This window comes from Eriocheir sinensis, unplaced genomic scaffold, assembly GCF_024679095.1.
Source record: "Eriocheir sinensis breed Jianghai 21 unplaced genomic scaffold, ASM2467909v1 Scaffold1472, whole genome shotgun sequence".
Taxonomy (NCBI): Eukaryota; Metazoa; Arthropoda; class Malacostraca; order Decapoda; family Varunidae; genus Eriocheir; species Eriocheir sinensis.
This window is the reverse complement of record NW_026110820.1, coordinates 11,131-31,922: the sequence shown is the minus strand read 5'-3', so window position 1 is coordinate 31,922 and position 20,792 is coordinate 11,131. Positions and strand designations below refer to the sequence as shown.

Here is a 20,792-nt window from a genome sequence, read left to right as displayed (position 1 = left end):
AAATCCTACGAAGAAAGGCTTTCTACCCTTAACATGTTCTCTCTTGAGAAACGTCGCCTCCGAGGAAAATTGATCGAATGTTTTAAAATACTTAATGGTTTCACGAATGTAGACAGATCAACATTGTTTATGATCGATGACACTTTGCGCACGAGGAACAATGGCGTAAAACTCAGATATAGACAAGTAAATTCAGACTGCACCAAATTTTTCTTCACCAACGTTGTAGTGCGAGAATGGAATAAGCTCCCACCATCAGTGGTCCAGTGTAACACGATTGACTCCTTCAAAAATAAGCTCGACCGTCACTTCCTTCAACTTAATATCAACTAGAGTAGAAGTGCAACGTTTTGGAGTCTTCTGATTAATGTAAAATCACTTAGGTTTAAGGACAGACCACCAAGTCTGGACCATGGGGTCTGTGTGGTCTGATTTTCTATGTAAATCTATGTAAATCTCTCTCTCTCTCTCTCTCTCTCTCTCTCTCTCTCTCTCTCTCTCTCTCTCAGTATCAGTCCCCTGCAGTTCATGGCCTTGTGGAAATTTCGTTATCGCTCCCCCCTGGCTGTCTTATCAGTAACGTACGCTGACAGCGAGGTGGATACTGCTGGTTAGGTGTGTGTGTATGTGTGTGTGTAGCGGGGCGGGGTAGGGGGTATATCGTACGTCCGCCCCCCCTGTGCGTGTCATATGGTCTCTGTCCTTACGTCAGCACTCCGGCAGTACTGAAGGTCGCAGTTATCGCACCGCACTGAACTGGACTCACTTTTAGAGAGCACAATACTTGCTAAATCAATAATATAATATAAATAGACAAACCTACATGAGCTGAATTACGACTACTACGACTGCTACTACTACTGTAATCTTTATTTTCCGTCTTAATTAAAAAAAAGTTAGCAGTGGAGGGCAAGAAAATAATTAGCGTATATTTAACCTTCCACAGAGAGAGAGAGAGAGAGAGAGAGAGTGGATGATTGCAAAGGAAAGTCTAGATCAGTGTCCCAAACTTTTTTACCTGATGTCGCCTATTAATTTCTAAGAAATCCTCACGCATCCCATCCTTTGTTTTTATATATATATATATATATATATATATATAGATATATATATATATATATATATATATATATATATATATATATATATATATATATATATATATATATATATATATATATATATATATATATATATATATATATATATATATATATATATATATATATATATATATATATATATATATATATATATATATATATATATATATATATGAAGGAAGGAAAGGCAGAAAGGAATGAAGGAGGAAAGCAAGGGATGGTAAAAAGGATTTTTTTTTTTTGAGTGTGTGTGTGTAATCTTCCATCTATTCTAAGGTTACTGTCTTTCCGTAAACGAAACACTGACGCAGATTCCTTTGTGTGTAAATGAAGACGATAGGGAAAGAAGGAGAGAGGTGAAGAAAGAGTGAGGTGGAGGACCGGAGACAAAGGGAGAAAAAATGATGAAAACTTGGCAGATGAAGAAGAATTTGGCAACAATGTGTATCAATTTATTTATTTATTTATTTATCCGTTTTGTCATATGTGCAATTATATATATTTTTTATTATCATTGGCTCATTCTTACCACTACTGCAACTGTTAACTCTCTCTCTCTCTCTCTCTCTCTCTCTCTCTCTCTCTCTCTCTCTCTCTCTCTCTGTCCTTCCTTCCCTCCTTGAAAAGTCCCACGTCCACACCCACCCTCACTGTCTTCCCCTCCACTCCCCCTTCTCTTCCCTTACTCACCAACTCCATCTCCCTTTCCCTGCCCTTGCCTACCCCTTTACCTCTCTCCCTTCCCTTCCCTCCCCTTCCCCAGCCCTCTCAGAACACGCGCCAATATAATAATATCAAGGCTGACCTTGGCTCGCCCGTGTGTGTGTGTGTGTGTGTGTGTGTGTAGGCATTGCTTGATTTCACGTTGCTAATGAGGTGAATGGATGAGTCTGTGTGTATTTGTGACCCAGGCTTTAGAAGTATACTTGACAGTTATTGGGTATCCTTTCCAATCTCCTTCCCTCCCCTTTTCCAATGATACGGTTCTTTTCCCCTTCCTTTCCTTCCCTTCTCTTGACCTTACTACCTTACGCCATCCCTTTTCTTTTTTCCCTTCCCTCATTTACGACCCTCCACCTTACTTCTTTGCCCAGTCTTTTCTCTTCCCCTTCCTTTCTTTTCCTTCCCTTGCTTCCCTATTCATCCTTTTCCCTTCTCCTCTTTCCCTATCCCTTCTTTTCCTACCTTCACTACCCTTCCCTCTCTTTCTTTCCTTTCAACTTCCCTTTCCCAAACCCCTTCTTTCCCTACCCTCACTTCACGACCCTTTCCCTTCCCTTCCTTACCCCATCGTTTTCCCTTCCCCTCTCCTTCAACTTACTACGTTTACCCCATCCCTTCTCTTCCCCTTCCCTTCATCTTACCCCATCCTTCTTCTCCCTTTTCTTTTCACTTTCCTTCCCCTTACTACATTTACCCCATCCCTTTTCTTCCCCTTCCCTTCACCTTACCCCATCCTTCTCCTCCCTTTTCTTTTCCCTTCCCATCACCTTGCTACCTTACCCAGTCCCTTCTCTTCCCCTTTCTCTCTTTCCCTTCCTTTACATATATTCAGTAATCTATAAAACTCGCTAGGCTTCACGTGACTTGCATGGGACAGGCCTGACTATAAATTTAAATACACCCGTGACTCAAGTATGGACCATAGAGCTGCATCACTGTATTGTATTGCATCAGTATATAAAAAAAGGCTTAGGTATTCTCTTTCTGTCACACTTTTCTTCCTCTTCCTCTTTCAAGGGTAACACTCGTAAAAAACAGTTGTTATTTAAAAAAGCTTCCCTTTGAATTTTTTTTACCATTTTTTTGTTGGTAGCTTATATAACATTGGTATTCCTCTTTTTCCTCCCTCCTTCCTTCCTTCCTTCCTTCCTTCCTTCCTTCTCTCTCTCTCTCTCTCTCTCTCTCTCTCTCTCTCTCTCTCTCTCTCTACCTATATCTACTTCCCTTTCTTCCCTCTCTCTACCTATCTTCCTGTTTAGTATACTTTCTTCCTTACATACATACCTCTACCCCTCTCTCTCTCTCTCTCTCTCTCTCTCTCTCTCTCTCTCTCTCTCTCCATACCTTCAACAGTTAAGTCACCACACGTGTATTTTTTTTCTTATGAGAGAGAGGCCATAATGTACAATTTTAGACATGGCAACAGTGTATTATGCAAGTAACATTTTTTTTTAATCTTTTTACTATATAACAGCCTGTCCTGCCTTGCCCTTCACTACCCCTTCCCACCACCACCACCACTACCATCAGAACCACTATCACCACCACCACCACCACCACTACCATCAGAACCACTATCACCACCACCACCACCACTACCATCAGAACCACTATCACCACCACCACCACCACAACCATCAGAACCACTATCACCACCACCACCACCACCACCACCACTACCATCAGAACCACTATCACCACCACCACCACTACCGTCAGAACCACTATCACCACCACCACCACCACTACCATCAGAACCACTATCACCACCACCACCACTACCATCAGAACCACTATCACCACCACCACCACCACCACCACTACCATCAGAACCACTATCACCACCACCACCACCACTACCATCAGAACCACTATCACCACCACCACCACCACCACCACTACCATCAGAACCACTATCACCACCACCACCACCACTACCATCAGAACCACTATCACCACCACCACCACTACCATCAGAACCACTATCACCACCACCACCACTACCATCAGAACCACTATCACCACCACCACCACCACCACCACTACCATCAGAACCACTATCACCACCACCACCACCACTACCATCAGAACCACTATCACCACCACCACCACTACCATCAGAACCACTATCACCACCACCATCAGAACCACTATCACCACCACCACCACCACTACCATCAGAACCACTATCACCACCACCACTACCATCAGAACCACTATCACCACCACCACCACCACTACCATCAGAACCACTATCACCACCACCACCACTACCATCAGAACCACTATCACCACCACTACCATCAGAACCACTATCACCACCACCACCACCACTACCATCAGAACCACTATCACCACCACCACCACAACAATCAGAACAACAATCACCACCACCATCAGAACCACTATCACCACCACCACCACCACTACCATCAGAACCACTATCACCACCACCACCACCACTACCATCAGAACCACTATCACCACCACCACCACTACCATCAGAACCACTATCACCACCACCACTACCATCAGAACCACTATCACCACCACCACCACCACCACTACCATCAGAACCACTATCACCACCACCACCACCACTACCATCAGAACCACTATCACCACCACCACCACTACCATCAGAACCACTATCACCACCACCACCACCACTACCATCAGAACCACTATCACCACCACCACCACCACCACCACCACTACCATCAGAACCACTATCACCACCACCACCACCACCACCACTACCATCAGAACCACTATCACCACCACCACCACCACTACCATCAGAACCACTATCACCACCACCACCACCACTACCATCAGAACCACTATCACCACCACCACCACCACTACCATCAGAACCACTATCACCACCACTACCATCACCACCACTACCATCAGAACCACTATCACCACCACCACCACCACCACCACAACCATCAGAACCACTATCACCACCACAGCCATCAGAACCACTATCACCACCACCACTACCATCAGAATCACTATCAACACCCACCACCACCTAGTTTCATCACCACCACCACCACCACTGTAGTACTACGTCTTCTTTTCTGCCCATCACCACCACCTACATCTCCATCACCACTATCACCACCACTTTCACTTTCAGATATCACCACCGTTTTTTTTCTGCCCATTACCACCACCACCACCACCACCACCACTACGTTTTTTCTCCCCATCACCACCTATTACATTACCATCACCACTACAATCACCACCTATTCCCCTTCTTGTCAACCTGTCACCATTTTCATCACCACCATCACCACTATCTCCTCCCTGTTTTGTCTTTCATCACCACCACACTACCTCATCTCTATCACCACTAACTTCACCTCCCATCACCACCACCACCAGTATCTCCTCCCCGTTTTATCTGTGTCATCACCACCTCTTCACTATCACCACCTCCACTATCTCTTCCCCGTTTTGCCTGTCATCACCACCACCACCGATATCACCTTCCTAATGTTCCTTCTTCGACTCATCACCAATCACCTCTCGTTTATCATCACCATAACCATCACCACCTCCAATAACACTCTCCCACCTATCACCATCACCACCTTATCACCACCACCACCACCGCCTATACCACTTTTTTTTCTTTCCTGTATCCCTTATCATTGCTTCCTTTCCCTTCCTCCTTTCTATTTTATCCTCTTCTCTCCGTTCCCTTCCTTCCTCTGATCTACCCTTTATCCTTTCCCTTCCCACCATTATTTTATTTTCCTTCCCTTCCCTTTCAAGCTTTAGTCTTCTTGTATATCTTTGCCTTCCCTTCTTCACATCTACAAAAATTAATATGCCCTATTCTACTACCACCACAAACTGCTATTACTACTACTACAACTACTACTTGCTACCACTGCCGGCACCAACAACCATCACCCTTATCTACTTCCTTTGTTTCCTGCGACTTTCCTCCTCTTCTTCCTTTTCCCCCCTCCTCCTCTTCTTTCTTCCTTCCTCCTCCTCACTAGGATACGTGTTAAACAAAGAATCTAGTCACATGATCGTATTCTTTATGACACACACACACACACACACACACACACACACACACAGACCTTGGCCGTGAAAGATTAAGGGGAGGGAGTGGAGGAAAATGTATGGTAGGGAGGGAGGGAGGGGAAGGAGAGGATAAAGGAAGGGAAGGGAGGGAGAGGAAGGAGAGAAGGGAAGGGAGGGAGGGGATGGAGAGAAGAGAAGGGGAGGGGGGGGGGGGAAGAAGGGTTGAGGTGTAGTGAGTTATGTAAGAGGCAGGGATGGAGTGAATACAAGAGTTGTGTATTCGAATACGAATAATTCAAATTCTAACAAATACGAATTAGATTACACTAATGTTTTTCATTCGAATACAAATACACATACTTCTTGCAAGTATTCATTAATACATTCATGAATATTTTTCATTGAAATATGCGTTCTTGACGTAACTGGTTATAGCTGTTCTAGTTATTTAACAGTAAAATGAGCTCATAACCCTGTATTATACATGCAATTACACGTCCACTCAGGAGGCTCAAGTTTTCAAGAACAGCTCTTATTTCTCATAACACAATTTGAAGTATTCGTCATATTAATCGCAGAATACAAATCCATTCCCCTTGTATTCGAATACGAATGAAAATACTTTGATTTCTATAAATACGTATTCGAAGACAAATACGAATACACCCATAGACGGTATTCGAAGGTATTCGAATACGAATACTCCATCCCTGGTAAGAGAGGGAGAAGTATGGGGAGAGGGGAGGGAAGTGGGGAGGAGGGAACAGCCTTGGTAAGAGGGGAGGGGAGAGAATGGGGAAAGGGAAGGGAAGGGGAGGTATGAAGGAAAGGGAGAAGGGAGGAGGGGGAAGATTGGTGGAGAGGGTTGGGTAGGGGAGGAAAGGAGAGAGAGCAGGGGAAGGGATAAGATAGGAAGGGGAGGGAAGTAGGAAGAAAGGAAGAGGAGGAAGAGTGGAATGGGAAAGAAAGAGGGGAGAGGGAGAGTGAGGGCGAACATACTGTCACTAAATCGATTATATACACACACACACACACACGCGAGCGAAATGTTAACCTGGAGGGAGGAAGGGAGGAACAGGAGAGGAGTCAGGTGTAAGGGAGGGGAATAGCTGACGTAATAGGAAGGAGGGAGGAAGGGAGAAAGGGGGGAATTATGTAAGGAGGAGGGAGGAAATAACCGGTGTGAATTGAGACGCAAAATACAAAACTAATAAACAAGTAGAAAAAGACAAAGAAGAGGAAACCAAATAAGGATGAAGAAACGGAAGAATATGAAGGAGGAGGAGGAGGAAGAAGAAAAAATGAGACAGAGGAGGAAACAAGAATAGATAGGAGGATAAAGAAGTTGAAGAAAACTGAAGAGGAATTAGGAGATGAAGAATTGGAGATGAAAAAGAAAAATTTTAGGAATACATGATCTAATGCTGTGTGTGTGTGTGTGTTCCCAGGCCTATCAAGCTCCATCCTCTAATATTACCGTACGACCTGACACACACACACACACACACACACACACACACACACACACACACACCACGCCCACACTGAAGGTCACTAATTAACCACTACAGTTACCACCACCACCATCACCACCACCACCATAATAGAGAAAAAAGAAGAGAAAACTGAAGAAAAAGAAAGAAAAGGAAATTAATGAATATGAAGGAGAAAGAAAAGGAATAGAGGAGCCGGAGGATAAAAAAATAGAAACATGAAGTTGAAAAATGAAGAGGAAAAGACTACTACTATTTATTATTTACTACTACTACTACTACTACTACTACTACTACTACTACTACTACTACCACTACTACTACTGCTGCTTCTTCCCATGACGTCATAAGCCACCTACTCACCTCCACAAACCTGTAATCAAGCCTCGTTCATACCTGACACTCACGAACTGACTCACCTTTCTCCCCCCTTTTCACGTAAGCATTTTTCTTCTCATTTATTCACTTATTTGTTTCCTTGTGTTTGAGGAAGGATGTTTATTTTAAGTTAACCATTCATTTATTTACTTATTTTTATGGGTTGTTTGTTTGTATGAAGAAGGAAAGTGAATTGTTGTTGTCATTGGTGTTTTGTGGTAGTGAATGTGGTAGTAGTGGAGGTGGTGATGGTGGTAGCTTTCCTTCATCACCACCACCACCATCTACTCCTTTCAATCCATTAGCTTTTTCCTTCTCTTTATTTTCTCTTTCTTCCTTGCCTTCCTTACCCACCCTGCACTCAACATTTCCTTTCTCGTTACTTCTTTCCCCTTTATCAATGTCTGTCTAAATCTTCCGTTGTATCTATCTGTCTACTTCCCTATCTATCTACAGTTTTGTATCTAAAGGACCATGCTGTGAAAATTCATATATATATTTTTTTTATCATCGGTGAAGAATAAATGTATATTATCTAACAAAGCCAGTCCATATTCCTTTGTTTAAATTCTTTGTTCACTTCCTTAGTTTTACTCTCATTCTTCCCATTTTCTATTCATTTTCCTTACTCTTTTTTATTCAGTTCCTTACTTTCCAGCCCTTTTTGTCTTCTCTTTTTCTCTCTTCCTTTCAACTCTGGTTTCTTTTGTTCATTTCCTTCCTTTCCATCTCCTTTCATTTCTTCCTCCACCCCGTTATTCCTTTCCTTTGTTCACTTCCTTCCTTTTATTCCTTGCATTCTCTTCCTTGTCCCCTTGATCTACCAATTTCCTTTATGTAATGCTATACACACACACACACACACACACACACGCAGTTAATCCGGTTGAATCATCGTCCCCTAACACACACACACACACACACACAGAGGAAGGCGGTCGTAGTAGTATAGCAACAGGTTCTGAGAAGGGAGGAAGGGTGAGTGGAGGAGGGGATGGGGCAACACTGCGGACCTTAAGGCAAATATAATAGTAGGCAACTCGCATTCAGTCAAGGTCGCCTCCTGTTGGTATGTCTACCTCTCCCTCTTCCTCCTCCTTGCCTTGCCTTATCATGCTCCTTCTCTTGTAATATTTCTTCCAATTCCTAAGTTTTTTGTCTGAATTTTTTTCTCTCCCTCCTGCATTTCCTTTCTTCCCTTCCGTCTCATACTCTTCATTAATCTTCCTTACTTCTCTGCTGTCTTTTGCCTTATCTTCCTCTCTCTTCAAATATTCCTTCCTACTCCTTTTTTTTATTTACTTAACGTCCTTTTTTCTCCTCCCCCCTCCCGCATATCCCTTTTTCCCTTCCGTCTCATACTCTTCATTAATCTTCCTTACTTCTCTGCTGTCTGTTGCCTTATCTTCCTCTCTTCAAATAATACTTCCTACTCTTTTTTTTTATTTTATTTACTTGACCTTTTTTTTCTCCCTTTCCCGCATTTCCCTTCTTCCCTTCCATCTCAAAATCATAATCTTTAATTCTGTTGCTCTGTCGCCTAATCTTCCTCTCTCTTCGAATATTCCTTCCTACTCCTTTTTTTCTATTTCACCTTTTTTTTTCTCCTCCCCCCTTTCGCATTTCCCTTCTTCCCTTCCGTCTCCTAATCATAATCTTCTTTAATTCTCTGTTGCTTTATCTTCCTCTCTTCATATATTCCTTCCTACTCCTATTTTTTATTAACTTAACCTCCCTTTTTTCTCCCCCCCCCCCCTCCTAAATTTCCCTTCTTCCCTTCCTACATCGTTTTTTCTTCTCTACTTAACCTTTTTTTTCTCCCTCCCTCCCTCCCGCATTTCCCTTCCGTCTTATAATCTTAATCTTCCTTAGTTTTATTTGTTTTTTGCCCTTTGAGTCTTTTCTCCACCTAACACCATTTTCTCTCCCTTCTTCCTTTTCTTCCTCCACCTCGAACTTCCTTAATTCTCTCCTTTTCTACCTTTTTTTTTAACTTTTCATAATCTTTCACATTGCTTTCTTTTTTATCGTATATTTGCACTGTCTTATTTCTCCTTCCTTCTAATCCTTCCCTATTCTCTACTTTGCTACTCTAACTTTATATTTTTCTAAACCTTGATTCAGTTTTTCGCCTCAAAGATATTTTTTCCAATTTATTTCCTCATTGTTCGTCTTTTATGATTTTTTTTTTTATTGGTGACAAAAACAGATGGTCTCTCTAGATTTTTTTCTCCCTGTCCTCTACCTATCCGATCATTGTCTTCCTCTTCCTTCTCTTCCTACCCGCTACATTTCCCATCCTCCTTTCCTCCTCTTTAATAAATATCCTTCCCTTCCTCCTTCTTACCCTTTTCTACATTAGGCTCCTCTCCCTCCTCCTTGTCTTCTACATAAAACCTCTTCTTCTTCCTCTTACACATTACTACATTCCTTTTACAGCTTCCCTTCTTCCTTATCCTCCTCCTCCTCCTACTACAACATTACACATTCACCATCTATCCTTCGTCCTTCACCCCTCCTCCTCCTCCCCCCATTCTACCTCCAATGCGGAAGTAGATACACTACAGCCTCTCTCTCTCTCTCTCTCTCTCTCTCTCTCTCTCTCTCTCTCTCTCTCTCTCTCAAAGGCATTCCAAACTTTAATTCTTGCCTTTCTATGACTTATTCTTCTAGTCTCTCCTATTCCCTATTCTTCCTTTTCTACATCTGCTTCTTCTATTCTTCCTGTTCCCCGTTCTTTCGCTTCAATAACATTCTTCTATTCTTGTCTTTCTATAACCAATACCTGTAAGAAACACGCAAGTAGTAAACAACGGTAAATAACAAGCAAAGCAATACAATATTCTGATAAGCGTGATCTCTTACAATCCCCTGAAGATAAACTAGGAGAGGAAAACATATCGAAGCAAAAAAGTAGGCTATGCAACAATGGAAAAAAAAAAAAATGTGTTGATAAGTTCTGTTTACGAGAGGAAGGAAATATTAGCTAGGATACGAGTGTTAAGGTAATAATGGTTGGGCAGCTGAGTGAGTGATAATAAATAACACTAACTAAAATAATGGAGTATGTAAGAAAGAGAAGAAATTAAGAGATAAAGATGAAGTTTTGGGGACAGCAAGGAAATAATAAATGGGATACGTGTGTGATAGGATACTATTGGTTAGGAGATAAAAGTAGTAGTATAGTAGTAGTAGTAGTGGTAGTAAATAATTATATAACACAAGAAACTATAGATGAACCAATTAACTCCAATAAAATCCCTGCAAAACTTTACTCGCAACAAAGAAATCAAATCAAATAGTAAAAGGCGGTGAGCAACAACCAAAAAATAGTGAGACTGTGAAAACTGATCCTGAAATATGCAAGAAATACAGGTGGATAAAAGAGGGGTGGGGTGGGGGGGGGGACAAAAAAGTCGATGAACAGGAATAGCGAAAGACGAGTAGGCAAACATAAGCTAAACAGGCTAGACGTAAGACAAATAATAACAATAATAATAATACGAAAGAGAAAATAAGCAAAAGATGAAAATGAAGATGGAGAAGATAACGAAGAAAAATATGAAAACGAAATAGAAAAAAAAAAAATAAGCCTAGGTGGAGTTCCCCCCCCCCAAAAAAAAAAAAAAAAAAAATCCTACAAGTGACTGAACTAAAATAACAATACAGAAAAAATAATCACAAACAATCAAATAAACTCACTTCCCCCTCCATCCCCCCCCACTCACACAAAAGAAATTGTGTCAAGACTGTATTGATGATAATTTAACTTTTTTTTTCTTAAACTGTGATTATAAAAGGGCCGTGACTCATCCTACAAATCACACACACACACACACACACACACACACACACACACACACACACACAGATAAAAGCAATGTAATGGAAAGAACGTAACGGATGAGGGGGTTTATTAGTGTGTGTGTGTGTGTGTGTGTGTGTGTGTGTGTGTGTGTGTGTTATGGTAATGCGTGTTTCTTAATAAATAATTGTTCTACTTTGAATAAATTAGGCTTTATGTATTCATTATTGTCTGTCATATTTCGTTCCTTTAATTTTGCATTTATTTATATTTTTCCTTTTTTCTGTATTTATCTTTCGTGTTTGCGCATTTTCACCTGTTACATTATGACTAAAAATAATGTTGAATGGTTACTTTTCCTTTCTTCATATCTATTCATCACTCTATCCACCTATCTATCTGTGATGCTATCTATATCTATCTTTATATATCGATCAATCTATCTACCTCAAAGAGCCGATGTGACGGAGATGAGAACCGCAGCCAAGCGCAGCTATAGTGTATGCACCCAACTATACCTTTAAGGTGTGTGTGTGTGTGTGTGTGTGTGTGTGTAACCGTTTCGTCTGTCCGTCCATCCGTCCTTCATGCCCATAGTTGGTAAAACGGAATAACTGCCACTCCCTTCCCCTTCCCCTTCTCCTCCTCCTCCTCCTTCCTTCTCGTCTTCTCGGTTCAGCGTGAATACTAAATACACAAATCCTTGAGAAAGCGTTGCATCACCTGGCTGTTATTCCCTCTTCGTAATGCAGTTAAAAAGATGTTTATAAATCTGTTTGGTAGGTAGGTAGGTGTGTGTGTGTGTGTGTGTGTGTGTGTGTGTTACACACACACACACACACACACACACACACACACACACACGTAAGGGAATGTATTAATATCTATGACGCCGTGGCTTGAGGGAAACAAACTGCTTGTACCCAAGGATGCAAGCACATTGCCAACACAGGACATAAACACTTCGGTACAAACTACAAACATGCCAACAAAGTTGACTTGCTACACACACACACACACACACACACACACGAGACATTGGTTCCAGTAAATCTGGCGCCAGTTGCAGCATCACCAACACCACCACCTGACAATCTACACGCATTGCATCATCAAGCACTCTTCTTGCCTCATTGCACTCATGTTGATTTCATGTTCGTAAAGCTACTCATCTCTTTCCTAACTCACCCTAGCACATGTCCCTTCTATTACACGTCCTTTCCTTTCCCTAATAATTTTATCCTCTACGCCTGATGTTCTCGTTCATAAAGCTATTCAACTCTTTCCTAACTTACCCTAACATACGTCCCCTCTATAGTCCTATCCTTTTCTAACATCATCTACGCCAATGCTCGGTGTTACTAAAATTATTAAATTCTTTCCTAACTTACCCTATCCTTCCCTAAACTTGCCCTAACGTATATCCTTTCTATTACTCGTCTTATCCTTCCCTAACATCCTATACGCTAGATGTTCTTATTCCTAAAACTATTCAATTATTTCCTAACTCACCCTATTCTTCCTTACACTATACTCCAACGCATATCCCTTCTATAACTAACCCAATTCTAACATCCTGTATACCAGAAGTTCTGAAGTTACTTTGAAGAGAAGAACCCCGTTGAATATCTTAAGAGAGCCATGGACCATTAATAAGTCAGATCCAGATATAAATTATGTGGACGATGCCAAATAATGTTGAGCTGCTATATATAAATCACAACTTACATCATACAGTAAGTAAATGGAATATGCGCCAGGACATACGGGGCTCTATAAAACACATCCATAGGCCACACTTTGGGAGGCCCTACAATCTATACGGTTATTTGTATATGCTAAAAAATAGAAACCATAAAACATGCACCCCTCGTACACACACACACACACACACACACACACACACACACACACACACAGGTAAGGTATCAGGTGACGCCAGCGACTGGATTAGGAAAGCCCACCACACAGGTATGAACACTCCAACAGGTAAGATTCTCTCTCTCTCTCTCTCTCTCTCTCTCTCTCTCTGTCCACACCCTCACTTTTTTATAGATTTTTCTTTCCCTTCCTTTCCATTCTTCCCTATCCTCTTGCTTCTCTCCTTCCATTCACCTTTTATTCTTTTCATTCAATACCTCTTTCCCCCCCTTTTTCTTCACTCCCACCTTTCCGTCTTTCCATCCCTCCTTCCTATATTTTATCTTCCTGTATGATTTTCCACCTCTCTCTCTCTCTCTCTCTCTCTCTCTCTCTCTCTCTCTCTCTCTCCTTGGACTGCGCACGTAGCGATAATGCGATATACTAATACTAACAGTCACTTCTACATTCCAGCGCTAAATATATGTTCTGAAGACGTGCCCAAAGCATTCACGGACTTGTATAAGCAAATTCTTGGGTCAAGTTTTGCACTGCGAGGTCGATAAGACAAAGGCCGTTATTCTTAGAAGCTACCGAGCTCACATCAATTATTTCTAAAGGCCAATAAAGAGGTAAAGTGCGTTCTCATGAGTGTTTCTTGACGTTCGTGGCACAGATGCCTTGTCAAACTCCCACCAGGGAAAAAGAAACTAACGCAGGAAAGTTCCACAACTCCACGCCAAATGTGTGTGCTTGGGTGACGAAATGTTCAATAATATAGCCCACAGGCTTTTCGAAGAGACTCAGCGAAAAAAAAAATGAACGAAAGTCTGGAGAGGTCAATTTCGGGTTTTGAGGTGTCTTGGTACTCTTGATTGGATGGCAAAAAGAAACAAACTTTGGATAATGTAAGAACGAATCCCACCCATGTGTATAGAGAATTGGATGATAGAAACAAAATATTCTATAAAGAACGAATTCTATTTAATTAAGCATGAAGAATTGGATGGCAAATAGTAATCAATATAGGCAGAGTCGAGATAAAGTGAGACAATATATACACACTGACAAGCAAACATACATAGACGAGCTACACCATTACAATATATACAAGACCAGGAAGGAAACAGGAATATAAAACATACAACTATACATAGACAGACAGACATGTACACAAACTAAGACAATATATACTCACAGTACAAAGAAGAAAAAAACATACACCTACACCAAGACAGACATACAGAAACATACAACTACACCTACACAGAGATACAGACAAAATACTGAGCTACCTACACCCTCAACACCCTACCTCTCGTGACCCATGGTGACAGGGTAACGCGCCCCTGCCCCTGGAGGCGTGACAGCAGGGGGGGACCTGTGTGCCGGCGGAAAAGGGGGGAGGGGGACGAGGGAGAGGTGGAAGAAAGAGGGGAGAGGATAGGAAGTGAGGGGAAAGAAGGGAGGAGGTAGGAAGAGAAAGGGGAGGGGGATGGATGGAGAGGGGAAAGGAGGAAAGGGAAGACAGGAGTGGGGGAGGGGAAGGGAAGAAGGAAGGGGGTTAGGAATTATGAGGGGAAGAGGGGAAGGAAAGAAAGTATGGGGAGGGATAGGGAAGGGGAGGGGGGGAGATGGGGAAGGGAAAGTAGAGAGAGAGAGAGAGAGAGAGAGGGGGGGGGGAATAAAAGGGGCGGGAATGGATGATGAGAGGGGTGAAGGGGGCAAGGGGTGGGGCAAACACAGACATGGGTTAGTAATGACAGTAGTATTAGTAAGTATATAGTGACAGTAGTAGTAATGGCAGTGGTTAAAGTAGTAGTAAAGTATGAACCAGTATTACTTTTAGCTGGTAACAATGTTGAAAAAAATGGAACAAAATAATTAAGGCAAATATATATACACACACAGACGAACTACAAAAAATAGGTATACCACGACCTCACACCCGGAAAAATAAACAAATCAATCACGTAAATAAAGTAAAAGAATATATATTACTACTATTGCTAAAACGTATGGACCCAACTTTCCCTTATGCCTTACTATACGACCATGCCTGAAACAACAGAAAAAAAAGAAAATTAAATAAAACGATAACAACAAACACAACTAATCAATTAACGAAACACTAACATCAGTAAGTCAACAGCGTCTCATCTCTCTTCCTTCCTCTTTCTCTTCCTCAAAGCATGTATTTTCGCCCTATAGAAATAATGTGAAGGTAGAGGAGCTAAACTACACATTTACCACAAACCACCACTTTTGTTATTATGCTGAACAAGCCTTTTACCCATTATTTTCCAAGCGTTGTTACCAAGTCCGAGTGGAGTAAAAAACGGTTAAGATTGGTGCTATTAGATGATTTATTAGGAGAAGAGATATCAAAGCAAATAAAACCAATGTTAATCTATAAATATCTATATCACTGTTACTATTGTTGATGATGCAAGTTCAGTATATGCTTAAAACGGAGAATATATGTAAAAGATTAATTCAAGGTAGAAAAAAATACTATATAATGGTAGCTTGACAAATAAAAAAGAACAAATAAATAAATGAATTCATAAAACTAACGTAAGCAAAAGTTTCTGACGCAATCAAATCCATTTATTACTCTCTCTCTCTCTCTCTCTCTCTCTCTCTCTCTCTCTCTCTCTCTCTCATCATAAAAAGCCCCACGAAAACCGAACATACCTAAAAAAAAAATAGAAAATAAATAAATCAATAAAATACATGAATAAAACAGGACAAATTTCTTGAGCTCATGAACCCAGTGCAATAAATCGTCCATATCCCCTTTAAATTAAGTGTTTCGTCTGTTACTCACGTTGTGTGGGCACAGCCGGGGCACAGACGCGCGGGCTGGCTGCACAGAGGCGGCTGGCAAGGCTCTGAACTGCTTTGGTGTAGGATCGAGAAGCTGCCATTACAGGAGACACAGAGACACGTACACTCCCTTTCCTAGCTGGGCGGTGACTGAGGGAATCGGGGAGGGAGGGACTAGTACAGTACCCGTTTTCTGTCCTTGCCACAGTTGCCAGATCATCGTACTTATATCATCGTATTTACCGATTTCTGGCCCATAACTAGTGCCAAAAACACCAGTGATTACCCTTTTTAACGATAACAATATACGAAACCAGTTATTGGGGTGGAGAAAACAGCTTTTTGGGTCGGAATTAAATCGGCAAGCACAGGAGGCTGAGTACGACAATTTGGCATGTTGTTCCTTGCCTGTCCCGCCATCCCTGCCAGACGCCGACATGTCCCCATCTGTATTCCCCTCTTTTACTACCGGTTGACCTTCGCGACGGCCCGGGGAAGCCTCTAATAACTGTCCTACTTCATATCACATCACTCCTCCGTGGGAATTTCATGCATAGACCCCCAAAACCCGTGTTTAAAGTGTTTGAGAATGGTCACATAAACACCTCAAGTTGGGAAAGAAAGAAAATGGAGGGGTTTTAAGGCAGACAATGGTGTTTTCTGTACTCGATTCCTTCTGCAGCCGGGCACATAAAAATTATGCTCAGAGATTTCGGGACTTCCACAGAACACACGCACACTTGTTTCCACGGGTAGTTTTAAAAGCCTAGTGGTAGTTCGACAAGGCGTCTGCACCACGAATGATAAAATACACTCATGAGAACACTATATGAATCTCCTTTGTGGCCTTAAACAATATTTCTTGGAAGAGCCGAAAGCGTCTGTGAGAATACGGGCCTGAAAGACGTGAGCGTGCTGCGTTTCCTAGATGCATTTACACAAGGCTGACGTCAGGGAAGCTTGCTTACAGAGACCCTGCGTGAAATATTAAATACAGTAGCGAGGGGGGAGAGGTGACAAAAATAGGAGGAAGGGACAAGGAAGGAGGTTGTTATTCTGCTCATCATGCCTCCCCGCCCCGCCACCTATGAATAAGGAAATAAATATATAAGAAAAAGTATTATACAAGAGTAGTAGTAGTAGTAGTAGTAGTAGTAGTAGTGTAGTAGTAGTGGTGGTGGTGGTGGAGGTGATATTTATAGTAGAAGTAATATCCTATACTAAAATAAACCTAACCTAACCCATCCTCCCTATCCATGGCTTTTAAGTTTTTCTTCAACGTATCAATCGTACTGGCACTATTGAGTTCATATTTTTCATTCAAACCTAACACTACAAGTCCTACCTACCCTCCCTCGTTACTACGATAACCTTACTGATATCATTCCTATAGAAGCCCCTCATCCATCTCTACGCTGAGTATATATAAATAAGATCGTCTACTCTAACTTGAGCTTTGACACACACACACACACACACACACACACACGGGATTTAAAGTATACTGTTATATTTCTTGATCGTTCTTCCCTGGAAATGGCAATCAGTGAATAATCCCATGCACACAATCTCAAGCCTGGTCCGCCACAAAGAATCTTTGGTGTAATATATATATATATATATATATATATATATATATATATATATATATATATATATATATATATATATATATATATATATATATACATACATATATATATATATATATATATATATATATATATATATATATATATATATATATATATATATATATATATATATATATATATATATATATATATATATATATATATATATATATATATATATATATATATATATATATATATATATATATATATATATATATATATATATATATATATATATATATATATATATATATAGGAAGACACCTACCAGACAGGCGTGCTACTCCCAGTGAGGATATATGGGAGGAAGGAGGTGCTGAAGCCCTTCAAAGACCCTTCCCATGTCCTCACTAACCGTTTCCCTTTTGTCTCATCAACACCAGAGAGTAGTTCAGCATGCTCTCTAAAGACAGATCCTCTCTCTTTCTACACCACACTACATTCACACAACATACACACCTTTTCCCAAAATTCAAAATTCAAAATTGCGCACAATATCACTGCCTCGGAGTCCCCGCCTGGGGGGGCGGGACCATAAATTCCCCCAGTGAGGACTCTCCTTCTGGCTGCCGACTTGAGAGGTGTCCTGATAACTCCTCGAACCTCCTCCTTATCAATTTCTGCAACATTCGCGGTCTTAGTTCTAATTTCCATTCTGTGGAACACCATCTCATCATAAAAACATAAGAACATAAGAACATAGGAGTCTGCAATAGGCCGGTAGGCCTGTACGAGGCAGCTCCTCTGAACCTAAGCTCCCGTGTAGCTCCCGTGTATCTAACCCCACCTAATATCGCTGTCCATGAATTTATCTAATCTATTTTTGAATGTGACAATTGTATTGGCACTCACCACATGACTGCTAAGCCTATTCCACTCATCCACAACCCTGTTAGTAAACCAATTTTTGCCTATGTCCCTGTTGAATCTGAATTTATCCAGTTTAAACCCATTACTTCGTGTCCTACCCGGTTCTCTTACCAATAAAACCTTATGAATATCTCCCTTATTAAAGCCCTTAATCCATTTATAAACCTCGATCATGTCTCCACGCACCCTTCGCCTTTCTAGAGAATGCAAGTTTAACTGTTTGAGTCCTTCCTCGTATGGCAAGTTTCTCAACCCCTGAATCATCTTAGTCATCCTCCTCTGCACTGATTCTAACATTTTGATATCCATTCTATAGTAAGGTGACCAGAACTGAACCGCATAGTCAAGATGAGGTCTAACTAATGCTAAGAATAGTTTGAGGAATACTTCGGTGCTTCTGTTGCTTACGCTCCTTGAAATAAATCCCAGTACCTTATTTGCTCGATTTCTAGCTCACTAAGACCCCTAAATCCCTCTCGCACCCAGACCTACTTATGAGAGTGTCATTTAAGCAATAGTTGTGAGGGGTTGTTTCAACCTACACTCAGAATACTGCACTTCCCTACATTGAACTCCATCTGCCATTTATCCGCTCAGTCATACAATCTGTTTAGTTCATCCTGGAGAATACTAGCGTCCTGATCCGACTCAATTACTCTACCGATCTTGGTATTATCTGCAAACTTACTAACATCACTACTAATTCCTGTATCTAAGTCACTGATATAAATAAAAAAACAAAAGTGGACCTAATACCGAACCTTGTGGGACCCCACTCGCAACACATCCCCAGTCAGATCTTTTACCATTGATTTGCCCTCTTTGCTTCCTATTGCTATATATTATAAGCCACACCTTGACCCAGTTCAAAACTTTACCCTCTACTCCGTGAGCCTGTAATTTAAGCAACAGTCGTTGGTGAGGAACTTTGTCAAACGCTTTACTAAAATCAAGATAAATTACATCATAATTTTCATCCCTGTCTACCGCCTCAAATACTTTATTGAAGAAGAACAAGAGATTGGTGAGGCATGACCTACCTTTCGTGAACCCATGCTGCGAGTCGTGAATTAAGCTGTGTTTCTCTAGATGCTCCCGAATGTTCCTGGCTATTATGGACTCCAGCATCTTGCCTATAACCGATGTTAAGCTAATTGGGCGATAGTTTGAAGCAGCTGACCTGTCCCCCTTTTTGAAAATCGGCGTCACATTAGCTACTTTCCATTGGCTGGGCACATAACCAGTATTTACCGACATCATAAAGATGTCGGTTAGTGGGTCACTGAGTACATCACCTAACTCCTTTAATACCCTCGGAAATATCCCGTCAGGACCTGGCGACTTATTCTTCTTAAGCTTATCTATCTCATCCTGAACTATTTGCCTGGTAATGATTATATCCCTCAATTTATCGCCATCCTTGTCCTCGTACACCTGAACCCTTTCCGGAATAGTCGTTCGATCCTCTTGTGTGAATACTGAAAGGAAGCAGTCGTTCAACAATGTGCTCATATTTTCGTAATTTTCTACTAGCTCGCCTGTGTTTTTCAGCGGTATAATTTTCTCCCGTGTTTTTGTTCTATACATCTGAAAGAAGCCTTTAGGATTACTTTTCGTCTCATTTGCTACTTTGATCTCATAATTCCTTTTTGCTATCCTGGTGTTCTTCTTCACTAATCTAGATAGTTCGACATACCGGCCCCTGAGATGTGTTTCACCATTCTTTATTTTCTGATAAATTCCCTTCTTTAAACCTATCTCGTGTTTTAGTCCACGAGTCATCCACTTAGGGGCATTGTTTTCTTTTCTAAGTGTTCGCTGTGGTATATGCTGTCCTTGCCCCTCTACTATTACTCTAACTAAATTATTGTAAGACATTTCTACCTGGTTCTCCTGGCTCTCCAACCCACAGTTCTGGACCTCATGAATCCCTAAATTATCGCAGTTTACCCCTTCAAGATGTCTTCGAAGCCCCTCGTAGTTTGCTCTTCTAAAATCTGGCACTAACACTGGGTTTGGTTCGCGGGTTACCGCCCAG

At 41.3% G+C, this 20,792-nt stretch overlaps 1 protein-coding gene across 2 annotated transcripts in view; it reads right to left on the bottom strand.

Annotated features, from left to right (window-relative positions):
- LOC126990175 (uncharacterized) overlaps positions 1-16,924 on the bottom strand; it is a 53,039-nt gene extending 36,115 nt beyond the window's left edge. Inside the window, exons 1-2 of one of the 2 annotated variants that reach the window (XM_050848729.1) lie at positions 16,249-16,924; positions 14,734-14,799 (exon numbers count right to left, since the gene is read on the bottom strand). In XM_050848729.1, the coding sequence (XP_050704686.1) occupies positions 14,734-14,799; positions 16,249-16,348 (166 nt within the window). In that variant the 5' untranslated portion in view covers positions 16,349-16,924. The remainder of the gene's footprint in view (positions 1-14,733; positions 14,800-16,248) is intronic. The other variant, XM_050848730.1, reaches the window with a different exon arrangement.
- Positions 16,925-20,792: the final 3,868 nt, after the last annotated feature.